General features: G+C 37.7%; 1 protein-coding gene across 3 annotated transcripts in view; it reads right to left on the bottom strand.

The window, feature by feature from the left end:
- FeCH (ferrochelatase, mitochondrial) overlaps positions 1–20,474 on the bottom strand; it is a 227,938-nt gene that overhangs the window by 27,507 nt on the left and 179,957 nt on the right. For all 3 annotated transcript variants that reach the window (XM_090412719.1, XM_090412718.1, XM_090412717.1), the window contains one exon: positions 11,521–11,685. In XM_090412719.1, coding sequence (XP_090268845.1) covers positions 11,521–11,685 — 165 coding nt within the window. The remainder of the gene's footprint in view (positions 1–11,520; positions 11,686–20,474) is intronic.

Below are 20,474 nucleotides of genomic sequence, written 5' to 3'. Positions count from 1 at the left end.
ATAAGTCAGGACTCTAGCCAATCTTTCTAATGGTTTCATTAGAAACCATTCCATACCAGCTGGCTGGAATGTACAAGTATAATCATGATGTTAATATATGTATATAGATAGATACTTGAAGAAACCAACAGATAACACTAATAATAGGACTCTAGCATTGATGTATAATTTTTTATTTTTTTTTTCACCAGAGGTCAGGCCAACAATTGTTGCAGCGGTTGGTCAGTATCTTTAACAAACCAGTTTGATTGTAGTGTAGCTTGTTTTCTGTGCATAGTTGTATGCTCCAGAAGATGACCTTGACATAAATGTCGAAACGTCGAATGTAGATTTTAGTTATATTAAACTAAAGTTTTTATTCAAACACGATAGTTGTCTCCATAATTTTTAAAAATGCATACGTCGAAGATGTTTTCGTGATCTGGTCCCATGGCTGCCAGACATTAGACACATTCCTTAGCCACCTAAACAAACAACACAAACGCATATAGTTCACAATTGAGATTGAAAAACATAACACACTTCCGTTTCTAGAAACACTTGTCACACGTCTTCCCTCTGGTATTATATTTCCTTCACTGTTTACCAGAAACCGACACATACGGGACAATATATAAACATAAACTCCTACCACCACCCAACACAAAAACTACGTGTCATCAACACTCTAAAAAACAGTGCTCAGATGATCTGTTCCAGTGAACAGGCACTGAAAGACGAATTTAAAATTATCAGCAATACTGTCCAAAAAAATGGATACAGCCAAAACACTATTAACAAAATTCTCTACAAAACCTCAATAAAAAACAAAGACAAACCAGACTATGGTAAAACTATAACCATTCCCTACATTAAAGGAATATCAGACAAAATAAACAGAGTACTACAAAAATACAACCTCAAAGCCACCTTTAAACCTCCCGCAAAATTAAAAAGCTTACTCAACTCATCCAAAGACCCACTCCCTCCACTAGCCCACCGTGGAGTATACCGTATTTATTGTACTTGCAACATACCATATATAGGAGAAACAGGACGCACAATTCCTATCAGACAAAAAAGAACATAAATGACACATTAAATATAATAAATATGGTGAAGCTGGCCTTTTGGATCATGCCCTGAATACCTTACACAGAATTGTTTGAAAAAGCACTCGCTGTCTACATCGCACTAAAATATGGTGTGAACGGAAATTTTAAGGAAGTCTGTGAGATCATTATCAACCACCCCAATCTGAACAATAATGATGGTCTTAAAAATCTCAAACATATGGAAGGCATATATTCGACCCACAGAACCTTCCTCACTAAGAACAACTATAAACAGGACTGTAGAAAATCCAGTATCTTAAATAACAATTGTAATACTAAAAATAGGACATCATTGTTTCTGAAAGAAAACCATCTGTAAGAAAGAATGTTTAATCCTGTCATCATAAATAGAATTTAGCTTGATGTAATTTATTATTATTATTATTATTATTCAGGCCTCCATGGAGCCAAAAGACTCATCGAGGGAGGTCCTTCCTAAGACATAAAGTTTGTCAAGACTCATCCAGGGGAGGTCCCCCCCCTGAGAAACACAAAGTCTACAGGGTGTTCGGGATAAATTTGACAGTTTCGTAAGGAAAAAGAAAATCTTCTTTGTATCTATTAAATTTAATGAATTGACAAAAAAACATTACAGGCAGAGTTAATTACAATACTATCAACAAGATTTACTCAAAATAACCACCATTAGCATCGATCACAGCTTCAATTCTGCTTCGGAACCTCGAACAAGCTGATGCTACAGTCTCCCTGGGAAGGGCCGCAAAAACTGTTTTAATTTTATCCATTAACTGGGCTTTTGTATTACTGGAAGTGCGATTGGTGTCTTTTTCAACTGCGCCCCATACAAAATAATCCAAGGGGTTAAGATCTGGGGAGTTTGGAGGCCAAACATTTGGACTGGTGAAGTCGTAGAAATTTTTAGACAACCATTTTTGACTTTTCCCATGGGTGTGGCAAGGGGCCGAATCCTGCTGCCATACATACGGCCTACCATTGGCTACCCTTGTTATCCAGGGCTTGACTACAGTTAGCAACTCCACGAACAAAGCCCGAATTCCAATGCCAGGGTTCTTCAACACCTGTTCCTGCAGATTTGCGAGGAATTCTGCTGTACGAACGCAATCAGATCGTCTGCTAGGGATCTTTCTTCTTGCTACATCCTCGTAGTCACCATTGCAAGTCTCTAGTTCATGCCTGATTGTTTTTACTGTATTCAGGGAGCATTGGGCAGCAGTCGTAATATCCTTATTTTGATGGCGGGCACGAATCATCATGATACAAGTTATTCTCTTCCATGATTCAGGTGGGTTCCAGCTATCCATCCTTTCTGACATCTTGTATATGAATGAAGAAGGGTCCAAACTTTTAAATGAAGAGAAGTGTGTGTTAATACATGTAACTTACGGAAAAATATAATTAATTATAAATATGTCAAATTTATCCCGAACACCCTGTATCATACCACTCTTTAAACTCACTGACCGTTCTCGCTCCCACCACTCCATCAGGCAATGTATTCCACGGCTCAACCACCCTACACACAAAGAAACCACTCCTTACCCTCTTGCTCACAGTTTCCTTTCGTAACTTCCAGGGATGGCCTCTTGTCATCACTCCTTCCCGCTGTTCAACCAAGCGAAAGAACTCCCCAGTGTCAACCCTGTAACCACCTCTCAACAGTTTAAAAGTCTCAATCATATCACCTCTCCTTCTTCTATCCACCAAACTCTGCAGTCCACATTCTCTCAGCCGATCCTCATAACTATCCTTGTATAGTCCTGAAACCATCTTTGTCATCCGTCTTTGTATCCTTTCCACAGTTAATTTATCCCCTTCAAATCCTGGGGACCAAATCTGAGAACAATAGTCCAAGTGTGGTCTGATCAGAGACTTATACAACGGAATGATAGCCCTCTTATCTCTGCAGGTCAGTGTCCTTCTCATAATAGCAGCAATCCTCTGTGTTACCTTCACCACCTTTGCAATATGCCCCCTAAACTTCAGGTTTCTATCAATCATCAACCCCAGATCTCTTGTCTCCCCTACTTCCTCCAGTATAACTCCTCCCATAGAGTATGCAGCATCCCATCAATGTTTCCCAAACCTCAAGACCTTACATTTTGCTGCATTAAACTATCACCCCCATTCATTTGTCCATCTATCTAGCTTATTTAAATCCTCTTGCAGGGCTACCACATCTGCACTATTATTAATAATCCTTCCCAGCTTCGCATCATCCGCAAACAACTGAATATCCCCCTGCAATCCACTGGCTATGTCATTGATATAAAGGTTAAACAATATAGGTCCTAGTACTGAGCCCTGTGGGACCCCACTTGTAACCCTCTGCCTCCTGGAAACTGCTCCACCATACACAACTCTCTGATACCTATCAGACAGCCAATCCTGAATCCAGTTGGCCAATCTGACATCCAGACCCATGTGCTGCAACTTAAATATCAGCTTATCATGTGGCACCCTGTCAAATGCCTTCGCTAAGTCTAAGAAAATTGCAGTATATGCCTTTCCCTCATCTAATGTTCTTGTAACTTTATTATAAAAGGCTAGCATAAATAATTTTAACTTTATTATAAATAATTTTTTTTTTTCCACTAGAGGTCATCATCATCATCATCATCATCAAATTCCTGCCATGTACGCTCAAGGGGTGTACAGGATATGACAGTACTACATGAAAAAAATTACATCATTACTAACTTCCTATCTACAATTTTTCTCCAAATCAGTCTGTTACTTGTCAAGACTCCAACATTATCAGATCTTATATTTCTATCGTCTAAGGCACTTTGTACCGTATCAATCCACCTATATCTTGGTCTTCCTCTGGGTCGTTTTCCTGCCAACCTGGCAGAGAACACTTGTTTGGCTAATCTTTCCTCTCCCATTCTATTTAAGTGACCATACCATCTGAGATTAGCTCTGCTAACGCATTCCTGGATGCTGACAATGTCAAGTTCTTTCCTAATATCCTCATTTTTAATATGATATTGCCATTGATGCCATCTGTTCACGCCTCTAATCTTTCTCAGGACTCTCATATCTGCGGTCTCTAGTCTTTGGTCAAGTGTTTTACTTCTGACCCAGTTCTCAGATCCATAAGTTAAAATTGGATTGAACACTGTCTCGTATACAGCTAATTTAGTGTTCCGACTAATTTCTTTCTTATTCCATATGAATTTATTCAATTAACTTCCCACGATACCAGCTTTGCTGATTCTGTTGTCTATTTCTATATTTAGTTTACCATCTTCAGTAAAAATTGTGCCTAAGTAGCTGAAATGTTTTACTTGTTCCACAGGTTTTCCATTCACAACACAGTTGACATTTCCAATGATTCTGCCTATTTTCATTATCTTTGTCTTTTTATTGCTGACCTTCATACCATATCTATTACAACAGCTATTCAATTTAGTCAAAGAATCTTGCAGACTTGTAGCGGATTTATTTAGAAGTATAACATCATCCGCATAAAGCAAAGAGCTGACATTAACATCTCCAATTTTGATATCAGGTTTAATACCACTTTCCTTCATAATGTGATCCATATAGATAATGAATAACAGAGGGGATAATGTACATCCTTGTCTCACACCAGATTTAACATTAAACCATCTTCCTGTACTTCCTTCAATTCTAACTGCTGACTCACAACTCAAATAAAGACTAAGTATTGCTTGATATAATGCCCCATTGACACCATATAACTGCAGCGTATTGAATAGCTTCTCTCTTGGCACCTTGTCATATGCCTTTTCCAAATCGACAAAACTTAAATACAGATCTTTGTTATATTCCCATGCTTTCTCGACTATTTGTCATAAAGTGAAGATCTGATCCTGAGAGCCTCTATTTGGCCTGAATCCAGCTTGTTCTTCCACAATTCTTCTCAGCCGTTTCTCAAGTATACTTGCATAGATCTTGCCAGGAACACTCAGTAGGGAAATACCTCTGTAATTCTCACATTCAGTTTTATTTCCCTTTTTATATATGGGTACTATGAGAGCTCTACTCCAATCATCGGGAATTCGTCCCTCTGTCCAGGCTTTCTGAACTATGCAGTGCAGCCACTGTAAGACTCTTATACCACCATACTTCAGCATTTCTGGTCGAATATCATCTACTCCTGCTGCCTTTCCACATTTCAAGCCGTTGATGGCTTTTTCTACTTCAAGTATGGATATGTATTCCTGACTGCATGCCTGGTCAGTGTTTTTTATCACTGTGCTGTCATCACTGCTTGTTTCATTTAGCAGTTTTTCAAAGTAATTACTCCATACTTCAAGGATATCTTTTTCTCCTGTTTTCATTTCACCTTTATCATCTCTAATTCCTTTTACAGCACTCTTTCCTCCATTCCTAAGCTTCTTCAACAATCTCCAGAATATTTTGCCACCTTCTTGATATTTATTTTCTATATTCTTGCCAAAGTTCTCCCATGACTTTTGTTTGGCTAATTTTACACATTGTTTAGCTTTCTTACATTTGTCTCTGTATTCTGTAAGAGTAAAAGCTGACTTATTTGCCAGGAACTTTTGATATGCTTTCTTCTTTTCCTTCACTGCCTCTTTAACTTCCTGTATCCACCAGGGAGTTCTGATTTTTTTATCCTTGAACACAACCTCACCACATGCCTCTCTGGCAGAATCAATCAATGTTTCCTTCAGAGTTTGCCACTGAATCTCCAAGGTTTGATTCCTGTTCTCAAACTCCTTCATTTTCTTTTCAATAATATTTCTGTATTTTAGTCTACAGTTCACATCTGAGAGCTGCTCAACTTTTATTCGTTTTAAAACTTTCTTACATGTTATTCTTTTCAATATGAAATTCAATTTTATCCTGCTCAAGACTAAATAGTGATCACTTCCAATTTCAAATCCTCTGTACACTCTGGTGTCCTGCACCAGGGAGAAAACATCACTATCAACAATAACATAGTCAATGAGACTTTTCTTATTCCTAGCCTCTTCTCTCCATGTGAATTTGTGCACATTTTTATGTTGGAACATGGTGTTAGTAATAACCAGTCCATGTCCTGAGCAGAAATCCAACAGGTATTTGCCATTATTATTAGCTTTGCTCTTTTCTCCAAATTTTCCCAAAATATTTTTGTATGTCTCACAATCATTTCCTACTCTGCTATTTAGATCCCCAACAAGGACCAACTTTTCATTTTTCATTGTGTCAGTTGCTTTTTCTAAAGCCTCAAAAAATTCCTCCACTTCTACCTTAGTAGAACCTTCTGTGGGACCATAGGCACAAATAAGTCTCATTGTCCAGTTCCCCATTCTCATATTTGCCCACATTACTCTACTTGAGACTGACTGCCATTCAAGAAGCTTAGCCTCGTATTTTGTGTTGAATACTATGGCTACTCCTTCTTTTCCTTGATTGTCATTGCCTGAATATAACATTTTGTATTTATTGCTCAGAAAGATCTCACCAGTTTTGGTCTTTTTTGTTTCAGTCACCCCTATTATGTCGATCTGGTACTTATCTAATTCCTCAGCTAGCTCCATTTCTTTGCCATTCAGGCTTCTTACGTTGATAGTACCGATCTTTAACTCTGGTGATGTTGAGTTGGGGTTTGTTTTTAGATTTGTTCCAGTAGCTGACTTTTCGCTGTTCGCCCTGGTTCCCTGGCGAAAACAACGGGGGCCTTGTTTAACCGGGCGACGCCCCAGCCGGCATGAAATTTTGTCATGTTGTACCATCATTTTTTATTTTGGTTTAACCAATAAGAATACAACTTGGTCGGCTAAATCCCAAATTGCCAGCCCATCCTCGTTCGTTCAGTATCAAAGTAGATACCCAACAGGGTGCACCACGAGAAGGTGAGGATTGGACATTAGGTCAGAAGCCCTGGTCGGTTCTCCGCATTCCTTTAAAGGCTATGTGGAGGTCTCCTCTCAGTTATACAGCTTTGACCCTTAAGCACCCCTAGAGGTCATGCCAGTAATCCACATCCACTAGAGGTCATGCCAGTAAAATAACATGTGATCAAATCATTGTTTCTCTAGCTTACAGTTAGTAATGTAACTCAGCTTGTCTTGAATATTTATGTATGCTCCAGATGATGATCTTGCTATGAAGATCGAAACGTCAGGATAATAAAAAAGTTTTTATAACACGGTTATAAATTCCATAAAATTTTTAAATGAATGAGATGATCTCATCATGAACTCACTACAAAGTTTTACTTCCATTTTACCAAAATCCCTTACTTGCTTTTTTTTTTTAATTTTTTGCATTAACTTCACATAGCAAGTTCAATAATGGATATTAAATGTAATGTGAACAAACAAATTTAATATATATCATATTATTACAAACAAAACTTATAACTGAATTAATTTATATATAATAATATTTATGCTGATGTAAAAAAAAAGTAAGTTGCATTTAAATGAAATTGTTACAGCAAAACAACAACAATGAAAGATCTTTCAAGATGATTTAAACACACTGATGTTGTGGGATGATAATAGTTAGCAGTTCAACATGGCAAAACATAAGGTATGCACTTCAGGATGAAAAAAACATTAAACATTATTACAATGAAAGAACTGGACTAAGAAAAGATATGGTTAAAAATATGGGAGTGATGGCTGATAAGAAATTGAAATTTAATGTACATGTTGCCAAAGCACTCAAGATTGACTTAGATGCTAGAGAATACGTTGTTAAGTAGAGATAAGAGGTTATTACTCCTTTCTCTATAAAGGCTTTGATAAGGTCATGTGGAGTACTGTGCATCCAGAAATCCAGATTTATTCATCTGGATTTCTGGATGACCAAATCTGTGGGAATGTGGAAGTGTTGGAGAGCATTCAGGTTATTAAAATGGTGAAAATGGTCTGAAGCATTCTCTCCATAAGGAGGATGAAGGTTTGTAATAATGTTTAGCTGGAATATGGAAACAAGGGGAGATATGATAGAAACATATGAGTTACTTGAAGGGTACTGTACAGTAGATGCTGAAGAACTTTTCCAATGCAACATAAAGTTGCACTATTATTTTTATGGCTGCATAGCCTACTTTCGTTTAGGAGTGCCCCTTTTTCACAATGTCATTGGCTTTTTAATCATATCTTAGGGCATTACTTATGTGTTATAAAAACCGATATATGAAGAATAACATAGGAGGAAAATTCAGACATACCTTTTTTTGGATGTTGTTGGCTGTCTTCTTATCCCAGTGATATGCATTCATCTGCTGTTAAGCTGTTAAAAAAAGGGGGTTTGGGAAAAGTGGGGGTAAAGCAATGTGGGAGAATTATTTGAAAAAAACCTGTTTTTTTTTATATGTATAATATTATTATTATTAAGGATGGGTAGAGAATGCTTTGGAGGGGGAGGGGACAAGAGAAAGATCTGAAAATAGAAACAATTTTTTGGGGAAGAGGAAGGATTATTCTTACTTATACTATATTATTCTTCATATATCAGTTTTTATAACAGGCGGTAATGCCCTAAGATTTGAGTAAAAAGCCAATGACATTGTGAAAAAGGGGCAATCTTAAGCGAAAGTAGGATATATAGCCATAAAATAATAGTTTACTTAGAAGAATAACATGGGAATTTTCCCAGAAATAATACATAAAGTTGCACTTTCACCAGTGAAAGTGTGTAGTGAACAAAGGTGTAAGGACTATTTTTTTTTCTTTTAATTTAATTTTTTTTTTTTTTTTTTTTTTTTTTGCTTGGAGAGTTGTGAATGAGTGGAATAGGTTGTCAGAGACAGCTTCAAGTACTTTTTTCACTAAATGGGTTCCCTTAACATAAGAGATATTTACAATTTTGCCATTCATACTGGCTACTTTGTTTGGAGATACAACCTTTATAAACAAACAAAAGGCAATGATGGGGTCTTCCCCCCCCCCCCAAAAAAAAAAAAAAAAAAACACAATCCGGTGTAACAATGGGGCTAGTATAAGTAATTGCAGCATGCAACACAGACTCAAGTCCTAATTAGGCACCATCTAAGTTATTAAAAAAAAAAAAAACAGTAGTCCAAAGTTTTGAAAAAATAGTAGTCCAAATAGTAGTTTTTGAAACCTTTTGAAAAAAAAATAATAAATATTAATTTGGTCTTAGGATGACTGTCTCCCAAATCTTTGGTAGATTTATTCAGCCATACTTTGTTAAGGTTTGGAGTATGTTTTAAGGCTTCTGCTGATTCCAGGAACAATCTCTCTGACTTGTAGAAGCTTCTGTGCAGTACTTTTGTTTTTTTCCAATTAATCCTGTATGGTGGGGTATCCAAAGCATGGTCTGCCAGACCTGACTTGGCATAGCAAAAGTGCTGGATATATTTTTTGTGTTCACTGAGGTGGATGTCCACAGTTCTTCCTGTCTGTCCATAGTAAACTCGATGACAAGAACAGGTCACTTCATAGACTCCTGGATGTGATAAAGGAGTGAATGTGTCCTTAGGTGAACGGATGAGAGCTGCCAATTTCACATAAGGTTTAAATACAGTGCGCAGTTGGTGTTTGTTAAGCACCCTAAATATCTTTTCAGATGTGCCTTTAATGTATGGGATGGTGATAGTTTTGTTGTATTCTGTGGTGGATAGTGGAGGGGATTTCTGGGTAGCATTTAGTATTTTATCTATCTTATGGGGATTATAGCCATTGGTCAGGAAGGTGTGATGCAGATGAGAAAGTTCAGCAGTGAGAGCAATGTCATTGGAACAGATTGCTCTAGCTCTATGGGTTAATGTTTTTAAGATAACATATTGTTGAGAAGGGTGATGGTATGATTGTTTGTGTAAATATCTCCCTGTATGTGTGGGATTTCTATAAACTTAGAACTATAAACTCTTTTTAATAACTTAGATGGCACCTAATTAGGACTTTAGTCTTGTGTTGCATGCTGCAATTATTACACCGGATTGTGGCTGTCTCGTTATTGTAATAACCTTTGTTTGTGTGCTCTGCAGATGCTGGATATAATACCAATGAAATATTAGCTTTTAAGTTAATAAATAGTTATTTTCTTAACAATCTGTGTTCGCATCAATACCGTTAAAATCCAATTCAACATGTGCGATGAACACATAAGCCTTTCCACAAGGAAAGGAAATTAACCTTGAGTCTGATACCTTAGATCACTTGGCCATCCAGACAATACAATTGCTTTTAAAATTCTAATTCTAATTACTTCAAAAAATTGCTAAACAAAACAATCAATGATAGCACAGTAGTGAAAAACACTCAACAGGCATGCAATCAGGAATACACATCCATACTTGAAGTAGAAAAACCCATCAAAAGCTGGAAATGTGGAAAGGCAGCAAGAATAGATGATACTCGACTAGAAATGCTCAAGTATGGAGATATAAAAGTCTTGCAGTGGCTGCACTGCATAGTTCAGAAGGCCTGGACAGAGGGATGAATTCCAGATGATTGGAGTACAGCTCTCATAGTACCCACATATAAAAAAGGGAAAAAAAAAACTGAATGTGAGAATTGCAGAGGTATTTCTCTACTGAGTGTTCCAGGTAAGATTTATGCAAGTACAATTGAGAAACGGTTGAGAAGGATTGCAGAAAGGAAGATCTGGACGATGTTATACTTCTAAATAAATCTGCTACAAGTCTGCAAGATTTCCCGACTAAACTGAATAACTGTTGTAATAGATTTGGTGTGAAGATCAGCATTAAAAAGACAAGGACAATGAAAATATCAACTGCATTGTGAATGGAGAACCTATAGAAAAAGTAAAACATTTCAGCTACTTAGGCATGATTTTTAGTGAAAATGGTAAATTAAATATGGGAATAGACAACAGAATCAATAAAGCTGGCATGGTAGGAAGTCAACTGAATAAATTTATATGTAATAAGAGAGAAATTAATCAGAACACTAAATTACTGTATACGAGACCGTGTTCAAACCAGTTTTAATGTATGGATCTGAGAGCTGGGTCAGAAGTAAAACACTTGACCAAAGACTAGAGACTGCAGATATGAGAGCCCTGAGAAAGATTAGAGGCATGAACAGATGGCATCAATGACAATATCATATTAAAAACGAGGATATTAGGAAAGAACTTGACATTGTCGGCATCCAGGAATGTGTTAGCAGAGCTAATCTCAGGTGGCATGGTCACTTAAACAGAATGGGCGAGGAAAGATTAGCAAAACAAGTGTTCTCCACCAGGTTGGCAGGAAAACGACCCAGAGGAAGATCAAGATACAGATGGATTGATACGGTACAAAGTGCCTTAGACGATAGAAATATAAGATCTGATAATGTTGCAGTCTTGACAGGTAACAGATTGATTTGGAGGAAAATTGTAGATAGGAAGTTAGTAATGATGTAAATTTTTCATGTAGTGCTATCATGTCCTGTACACCCCATGTCAGGAATTTGATGATGATGAATAGTTAAATAAATATAGAGAGGTATCTCATCTCTAAAAATTAATTTTAACAACTTACCTCTTTTGCTAAGTCATGTCCATATTCAATATCCATTTCATGAAGGGTTTCAATGTGCTCATTAACAAATGTAATGGGAACCATAAGAATGTTTTTATAGCCAATTTTTGCAAATGCCTTCATAGCTTGATCTGTATATGGACTCAACCAAGGTTGTGGACCAACCTGTAATTTTAATTGATGGAAATTAAATTCAAGAAAAAAACTAAATTATATATAATAAATAGCAAACTCTCACTATAAAGCTTGAAAGTAACAAAAGAATAACGAGCAGCAGTAGACAGTGTGTTTTAGTGTAATTCCTTGAGCACCTTGTATCATAGTTCCTGCCATGAGTGCTCTCTAACATTTCAAGAGTGATTATTAAAAGTAAGTCTCTAATTTTGTCTTTTGCTTTAGCAGAAATGTAACTTTTCATGTGACGCTTTATCCATTACTAACTTCACAAGAAATAAATCTAATGGGAGTATAAGATTAGGTTCAGCTTATTGATATTTGATTTACAGATTTCAAAAAAAATAATATATACAAGGGTTGTAAAGAAAGTAGTGGCAACACTGTCAGGAGATGTAGTTGGTAACTCAAATGTCACTCTTGAGAAATAGAGGCACTATTTGTATGCACTGTACATGTGGTCAAGGCGACAGAAACCATCATAACTTGTGAGGAGAAATGGTTAAAGTCAACATCTCAGTGTGAAACACTCTAAGGTGTGCTCACAAATTAGACCACCAATCCTGGATCAAGGTCTAGGTTGCATGAGGTATAAATGCAAAAATGCGAATCCTGTCACCACAGGATTCTTAATTTTTAAGAATCCTGTGGTGATAGTACACTACTGTACCAAACTGTTGCAAGATGGGTCTGTGTATTTTGTGCAGGGCAAGATCACCCCAATGATAGCTGCCATGCAGGACGACCTGCCATTTTAGATGAACATGTTGATAAAAATGCGAATCCTGTCACCACAGGATTCTTAATTTTTAAGAATCCTGTGGTGATAGTACACTACTGTACCAAACTGTTGCAAGATGGGTCTGTGTATTTTGTGCAGGGCAAGATCACCCCAATGATAGCTGCCATGCAGGACGACCTGCCATTTTAGATGAACATGTTGAGCTTGTTTTTGGGGAGACTTCTCGCAGTTGATCAGTGATGTACTGTATGCCAGCTGGTCCAGGAAACTGGACCAAACTTCATACAGTACATCGGCAATGACTAAGATGAAACTGGATCACTAAGATCCAGTTTCATCTTAGTGATAAAATGATAAAATACTAATACTAAACAGCATCATCACCTAGCACCATACTTGGGTACTGCCTTCAGATATCTACCACATGATCACTTTACATAACCAGAAGCAGCAATGTTGCTAATTATGGACAAATCTTGTGATCCATTGACCAGATCCGACACTCTTAAACCTCAAATCCTTTCCATAATGTTGTTTCAAGTAATTATCTCTTAGTAGTTGTATAAATTCCATTTTTCTTGATTTTTTTTTACTTGCATTTTCCTCCTTATAATTTATGTTCTCATAGTTCAAGTCTCCTATATAATTACTCGACTTCCACTCGTGCTAATTTTCTGATGCATATCTTAAAAATCATCTTCTTTTGCCCCCCCCCCAGCTTACACATCAGATTGCCTCATGTGACCTGCCATTACTGTCATTTTGTTATAACTTGTGCTATAACATTTGGCAAGATCACCCACCAAAGCCCAAATCTTCTCCCTCTTTTTCCTGATACGTCTAGCACTAGTTTACATAAACTGTAATATTTCCTAAGGTCTTCAACCATCCTTACGATTGTATCAACTACATGGCTGTCTGCATGCATGTGTGTGCACACACACTTGCCATAATAGTTTTAGTTCTCTTGACTTTGCACTTCCACACTTTAGTGAACAAGGCTTTCTCAAGTTGTAGGTAAACCTATAGTCCATAGGTTTACCTACAACTACACAAATTCCTTCTGCATGACCAGCAAAATATTAGTGAGTTTAATAAATATATTTTTTTTCTTCTTGGTGTTAGTTATACCATGAAGCTTTATTATGGATAATGAACAACAATTAAGCCTTTCTATAAGAAAACAAAGGAAAATTGAAACTTTTTGGAATTTAGTAAGAATAAGATAAGGAATCTCATTCTTCAGAACTTGATTGTGAATAGTGCTTACGTAATGTCAAAATGATTCAAGTAATTTAATGAAGTTTTAAATTTGGTCCTTGCATGAGAGGAAATGATTGTGACTGAAATGTCAATCTTCAACCCCCACTGGTGAGAGTGACCATGCAGTCTTGACTTTGAGGCTAAAAAGACATGTAGAAGTTTCAAGGAGAAAGGAATTTATGTGGAATTATAAGGCTAACAATTATAATAATCTTAGAAATTAGCTTAAAGCAGTTCTATGGATGGAAGAATTGCAAAAGAGAGGTGTCAGTCAGTATACAAGTAGAGAACAGTTGCATGAGGAATATAAGACTCAGGCCAAGAAAGTGACTAGTATAGTAAGAAAAGATAAAAATGGAATACAAGGAGAGATTGGCTCTACAGTCCAAAGAAAATCTTAAGAAATTCTTTTCATTATGTGGTCAGTATGCAGAGAAATTATTGTGGACAAATGGCCCTATTAGATGGAAACAGTTGCAGCTAAAGTGACGATTGCAGATGATATAGTGGAGATGTTTAAGGATCAATTTATTGGGACATTTCATCTTGGAAAAGCAGGTCTTATTCCTGGAGGAAGGACTGAAGGCTTAGAGGTGCATGAGAAGAATGTGTTTCAAATATTGGACTGGAAGTCAATAGGAGAATGGGATTGGATGGGATTTCACTGCATGTTTTGAAAGAATGTGCTAAGGAACTAACAGCTCCATTGATTTGGTTATTCAATGATAACTCTAGTTAATGGAAAAGTGCCCAGTGAGTGAGAGAGAAGGATAAGATAGTGCCATTGCACAAGAATTGTGATAGAATGCAGGCATCAAACTAACAGACCAGTTTGTATTTCTTCTGTGGCTGTTAACATTTTTGGAGAAATTAGTAAGGGATCATACACAGAATTGGGCAGATGAAGATAACATAATCTCTGAAGGGCAGCGTGGATTTTTTCAAGGACACCTATTTGTTTCAGTAATTTGCTTACCTTTTATAATAAAGTGAGGGAAAGACAAAAAGTGCCATTTTTTTTTTTTTCCAAATGTATTTGATAGGGTGCAACATAATTAGTTGATATTTAAGTTGCAACATGTGAATTGAATTGGAAATTGGCTAGCTGATAGATATTAGAGTTGTGTATGGGGGTGCTGCATCAAGAAAGAAGAAAGTCACAAGTGGGATTCCACAGGGAACAGTACTGGGACCTTTGCTTTTCTTTTGTGTCAATAATAATATTGTTACTGGGTTGCATTCAGTTATTTGAAGATGATGTGAAGGTTTGGAAGAGTTATTAGTAACAGTGCTGCTGATGTTTTGGCTTCTCAAGAGGATTTGAATAAGTTGAAAAAGTGAACAAATGAATGGAGATATCAGTTTAATGCCACTAAATGTAGAGTCTTGAAGTTGCGGATCCACAAATGGGAGACTACATATGCTATATGTAGTCTCCCATTTGCTATCGTATCCACTTTATGCTAAATATAGTGGATCTATACTAGAGGAAATGGATCAGGCAAGGGATCTTGGGTGATTGTTGATAAAATTTTAAGTTTAAGGAGCATATCATGCAGCTGGTGAAGGCAACCCGGATTGTTATGTCGTTGCACTGTCCCCTTTTGGTTTTCTTTTTGACTTTGGGTATTTTGTTATCCTATTATACCCTATTTTAGTTTTATATCTTAAGAAGTTACGTGTACCTGAAATCAGTTCCTGACAAATTTTTAAAGATCGACTGTGCCAGCCAGAAACCAGTTTCTGATACTAAGATTTGAGCTACTAATTATACCAACAACTTAATTGAGGTTAGAGATCATGTGGTATGCAGTCGTGGCTCCCCTATTTTCCTCTCTTTATACAATATTATTATTATTATTATTTATTATTATTATTAAACAAGACCTAATGGAGTCAAAGACTCATCTAGGAGGTCCTTTTATCTCACACACATCTCATCATACCGTGTCTTAAACACATTCAAACTCCTTGCAGACACTACACTCTCAGGCAAGGCATTCCAATCACTCACAACTCTGCACGAAAAAAACCTGCCTCTCACTCCCCTACTCACACCCTCTTTATACAGTTTCCAAGGATGACCTCTGGTTCTCCCCTGATCTCGCACTATTCTCTGTAGAACTTCTCCACCATTGATCCTATAACAACCCCATACCAACTTGTAGGTCTCTATCATATCTCCCCTCTTCCTTCTCTCCACTAGACTCTGCAAATTACATCTTTTCAATCTTTCCTCATACTCGACATTCCAGAGGTCAGAAACTACCTTAGTCAGTCGCCTTTGGACCCTTTCCAACATCTCTTCATCCTTCTGAAAACCCGGTGACCAAATCTGGGCACAATAGTCCATGTGTGGCCTAATCAAAGCCTTATACAATGGAACAAGAATCTCCCTACTTCTACACGTCAGTGTCCTCCGCATCATTCCCAGAAGTCTTTGTGTTGTCTTCACAATTTTGGCGATGTGTCCCCTAAATTTTAGATCCTTATCCACTATCACCCCCAGATCTCTTATTTCCTCTACTTCCAACAATATATTCTCACCAAGCATAAATTCTGCATCCCATCTTTGTTTTCCAAATTTTAAAACCTTACATTTTGCAACATTGAACTCACATCCCCATTTGCTTGCCCAATCACTCAATTTATTCAAGTCTTCTTGCAAGGCCACAACATCTTCACTACTCTTTATGGTTCGTCCCAACTTTGCATCATCTGCAAACAACTGAATATCTCCATCCAAATCTTCACCAATATCATTAATATACAAGTTAAATAGTAATGGCCCTAAAACAAACCCTTGAGGCACTCCACTAGTGACTTTCCTTTTCCTGGATATTGCACCCTCATACACAACTTGTTGATACCTATCAGATAGCCAGTCTCCAATCCAATGCACTAATCTAATATCCAACCCCATCTGCTCTAGTTTGACTGTCAACTTATCGTGAGGTACTCTATCAAAAGCTTTTGCGAAATCCAAGTATATTACTGTGTATCCTTCTTCTCTGTCCAAGGAAGCAGTCACTTTATTGTAATAAGTAATTAGATTACTAAAACATGACCTCCCTTTAGCAAATCCATGTTGTCCATCAAAGATAATACCATTGTTGTCAACCCAACTCTGGATCCTAGTTCTCACAAGCTTCTCCAACAACTTAACCACAACACCTGACACACAGATAGGCCTATAGTTTGATGCTTGAGTTCGATCACCTCTTTTATGAAGTGGCACAATCTTGCCCTCCTTCCACTCTTTAGGAACTTGACCAAGTGCAAGACTCGTATTAAAGAAACATGTCAAGGCAGGTGTCAACTCTCTGGCACATTCCTTCAGAATACGCAGTGATATATTATCAAGTCCCACAGCCTTATTTACATCTAGTTTACTCAACTCCCCAAACACCTCTTGCTCACTTACACTCAGTCTCTCCTCCCCATCATCAACTGCTCTTAATCTCTCCATGAAGTCACATTCACAAGATTGAAAGATCTTTATGAACTGCTCATTAAGTATCACCACCACACATTCTGCAACAGCTGTCTTTATACCATTTCCTCCAATCAATGTCATCCTTCCATAATCATTCTTTCTTTTTTCTGGCTACATATCGAAAGAACTCCCTAGGATTCTTTTTGGCTTCATTAGCTAACTGCTGTTCATGCCTCTCTTTAGCTACTCTCACCAACCAAGTCACCCTCCTTGCCTGGTCTTTGTAGACCTCATGAAATTGGTTACTTCCACTTCTCTTATGCTGCCTCCACAATGCCCTTTTTCTCTGTATTGCATGCTTAATCTCTTTATTCATCCATCTCACACCTACCTTATTTAAACTTCTCACCCATGGTATACATTTAGATATTGCATCTACTAAATAGTTTTTGAAAATCCCCCAAGCTGCATTGATCTCTTTCCCAGCTAACTCCTCATTCCATGCTACACCTGCAAGCTGTCTCCTGAGCTCTTCATAATCCCCCCCCCCCCTTGTAGTTCCACATATACCCTTTTTTCACAGGGGTCCTTGCACTGCTGGCAACAACCCAGGTAATCACTTCATGGTCACTTTCACCAATTGGTGGATGATTTGACACCTCATTGATAATTACATCCTCCGATGAGATGACCAAATCCAAGACCCTTAATCCTCGTGTGCCCTCTGTTACATACTGTCTGAGGTAGTTATCCCTCAAAAACTCAAGAAACTCATTTTCGTTACATCCAGTTGCTATCTCTTCATTCCAGTCTATATTGCCATAATTAAAATCACCCATAATGATCACCCTTATCTTATTTGCTTGGCTTATTTGACTATACATTTCACTATCACCACCATCCACATTACCAGGTCTATAACAACATCCCACCAAGTATTTGATTCTATTCACCTCTATCTCACACCATACTGCCTCAAAACCACTGGCCCTATTTCCCTCTTGCATCTCTACCTTGTATGGACATAACTCTTATCCCCTACTTGTACAGGTCCGAACTTTTCTAATTGGTAATTCAGTCTCAAACACAAGCACTCACAAGTTTTAGTTTAGAAGAATACATTTATTTAAACAAAAGGCATTTACACAAAATTATATCTCAATAATAAAAGGACAAATGAGAGGAGATTGGTCCTAAGATCTAAAGAAAACCCTAGGGAATTTTTTAGCTATGTGGCCAGTAAGAGGAGAAATGACTGTGGAAGAATGATATTGTGGGATAAAAATGGTAATAGAGTGACTGATGCAGAGGACATAGTGGAATTGTTCAATGAACACTTTATTGGAGTATATCATCCTAGAGGAGTCAGTTTTAATGCTAGAGGGATAGGGCAGTTTCGAGGTTTAGAGGTACAGGAGTAGAGTGTGTTTCAGATACTGAGTACTCTGGATGTCAGTAAAGCTTTGGGACTGGATGGTATTTCACCACAAGTTTTGAGAGAATGTGCTAGGAAACTGACAGTGCCTTTAACCTGACTTTTCAATAAAAGTCTGACTGCAAGAAAGGTACCCAGGGAATGGAAGGAAGGTAAGATAGTGCCATTACATAAGGGTGGTAACAGACTGGAAGTGTCTAATTACAGGCCAGTTTGTGTGTCATCAGTAGCTGTTAAGATCTTGGAGAAAGTAGTGAGGGACCGTATACAGCATTGGGCAGATGAGGGTAATGTTATCTGTGAGAGTCAACATGGATTTGTGAAAGGGCGCTCTTGTTTTAGCAATATGCTAGCCTTTTATAATAAAGTTACAAGAACATTAGATGAGGGAAAGGCATATACTGCAATTTTCTTAGACTTAGCGAAGGCATTTGACAGGGTCCCACATGATAAGCTGATATTTAAGTTGCAGCACATGGGTCTGGGTGTCAGATTGGTCAACTGGATTCAGGACTGGTTGTCTGATAGGTATCAGAGAGTTGTGTATGGTGGAGCAGTTTCAAGGAGGCAGAGGGTTACAAGTGGGGTCCTACAGGGCTCAGTACTAGGACCTATATTGTTTAACCTTTATATCAATGACATTGCCAGGGGATTGCAAGGGGATATTCAGTTGTTTGCGGATGATGCGAAGCTGGGAAGGATTATTAGTAATAGTGCAGATGTGGCAGCCCTGCAAGAGGATTTGAATAAGCTAGATAGATGGGCAAATGAATGGGGATCTCAGTTTAATGCAGCAAAATGTAAGGTCTTGAGGTTTGGGAAACATCGATGGGATGCTGCATACTCTATGGGAGGAGTTATACTGGAGGAAGTAGGGGAGACAAGAGATCTGGGGTTGATGATTGATAGAAACTTGAAATTTAGGGGCCATATTGCAAGGTGGTGAAGGTAACACAGAGGATTGCTGCAATTATGAGAAGGACACTGACCTGCAGAGATAAAAAGGTTATCATTCCGTTGTATAAGTCTATGATCAGACCACACTTAGACTATTGTTCTCAGATTTGGTCCCCAGGATTTGAAGGGAATAAATTACTGTGGAAAGGGTACAAAGATGGATGACAAAGATGGTTTCAGGACTGTACAATTTTGGTTATGAGGATCGGCTGAGGGAATGTGGACTGCAGAGTTTGGTGGATAGAAGAAGGAGAGGTGATAAGATTGAGACTTTTAAGATGTTGAGAGGTGGTTACAGGGGTTGACACTGGGGAGTTCTTTTGCTTGGTTGTGAACAGCAGGAAGGGGTGATGACAAGAGGCTATCCCTGGAAGTTAAGAAAGGAAACTGTGAGCAAGAGGGTGAGGATTGGTTTCTTTGCATGGAGGGTGGTTGAACTGTGGAATACATTGCATGATGGAGTGGTGAGAGCGAGAACAGTCAATGAGTTTAAGGAGTGGTATGATAGACTTTGTGTTTCTTAGGGGGGGGGGACCTCCCCTCGATGAGTCTTCACAGACTTTATGTTCTTAGAAAGGACCTCCCAATGAGTCTTTTCACTCCATGGAGGCCTGAATAATAATAATAATAATAATAATAATTCATGCATAGATTTTCTTACTACTGTGATAGGTCATTCAAATATCCTAAATGTTAAAACTTCTCTTATATATCTCTTATCATACAAACTCATCTAATTTATGTCAAGAGCATTAGTTAATCATCCATATTCTTGCATCTAGCATTAGGATTAAGTGATGCTCCTGTGGTTATGCAATTCTCGAAAATTACAATCTTAGCTAAATGTGCATGATATATATTCACTCAATCAACAGTCACTGTTTTAGTCAGAGGACCGAACTCTTCCTTGTAAATCTTATATAAGTTGTAGGCTCTCTGTAGGAAAC

The sequence above is a fragment of the Typopeltis vanoorti genome, chromosome 23 (genome assembly GCF_054136105.1).
Source record: "Typopeltis vanoorti isolate ZY-2024b chromosome 23, IOZ_Tvanoo_1.0, whole genome shotgun sequence".
Lineage (NCBI taxonomy): Eukaryota > Metazoa > Arthropoda > Arachnida > Uropygi > Thelyphonidae > Typopeltis > Typopeltis vanoorti.
This window is presented reverse-complemented; position numbering and strand designations above follow the sequence as displayed.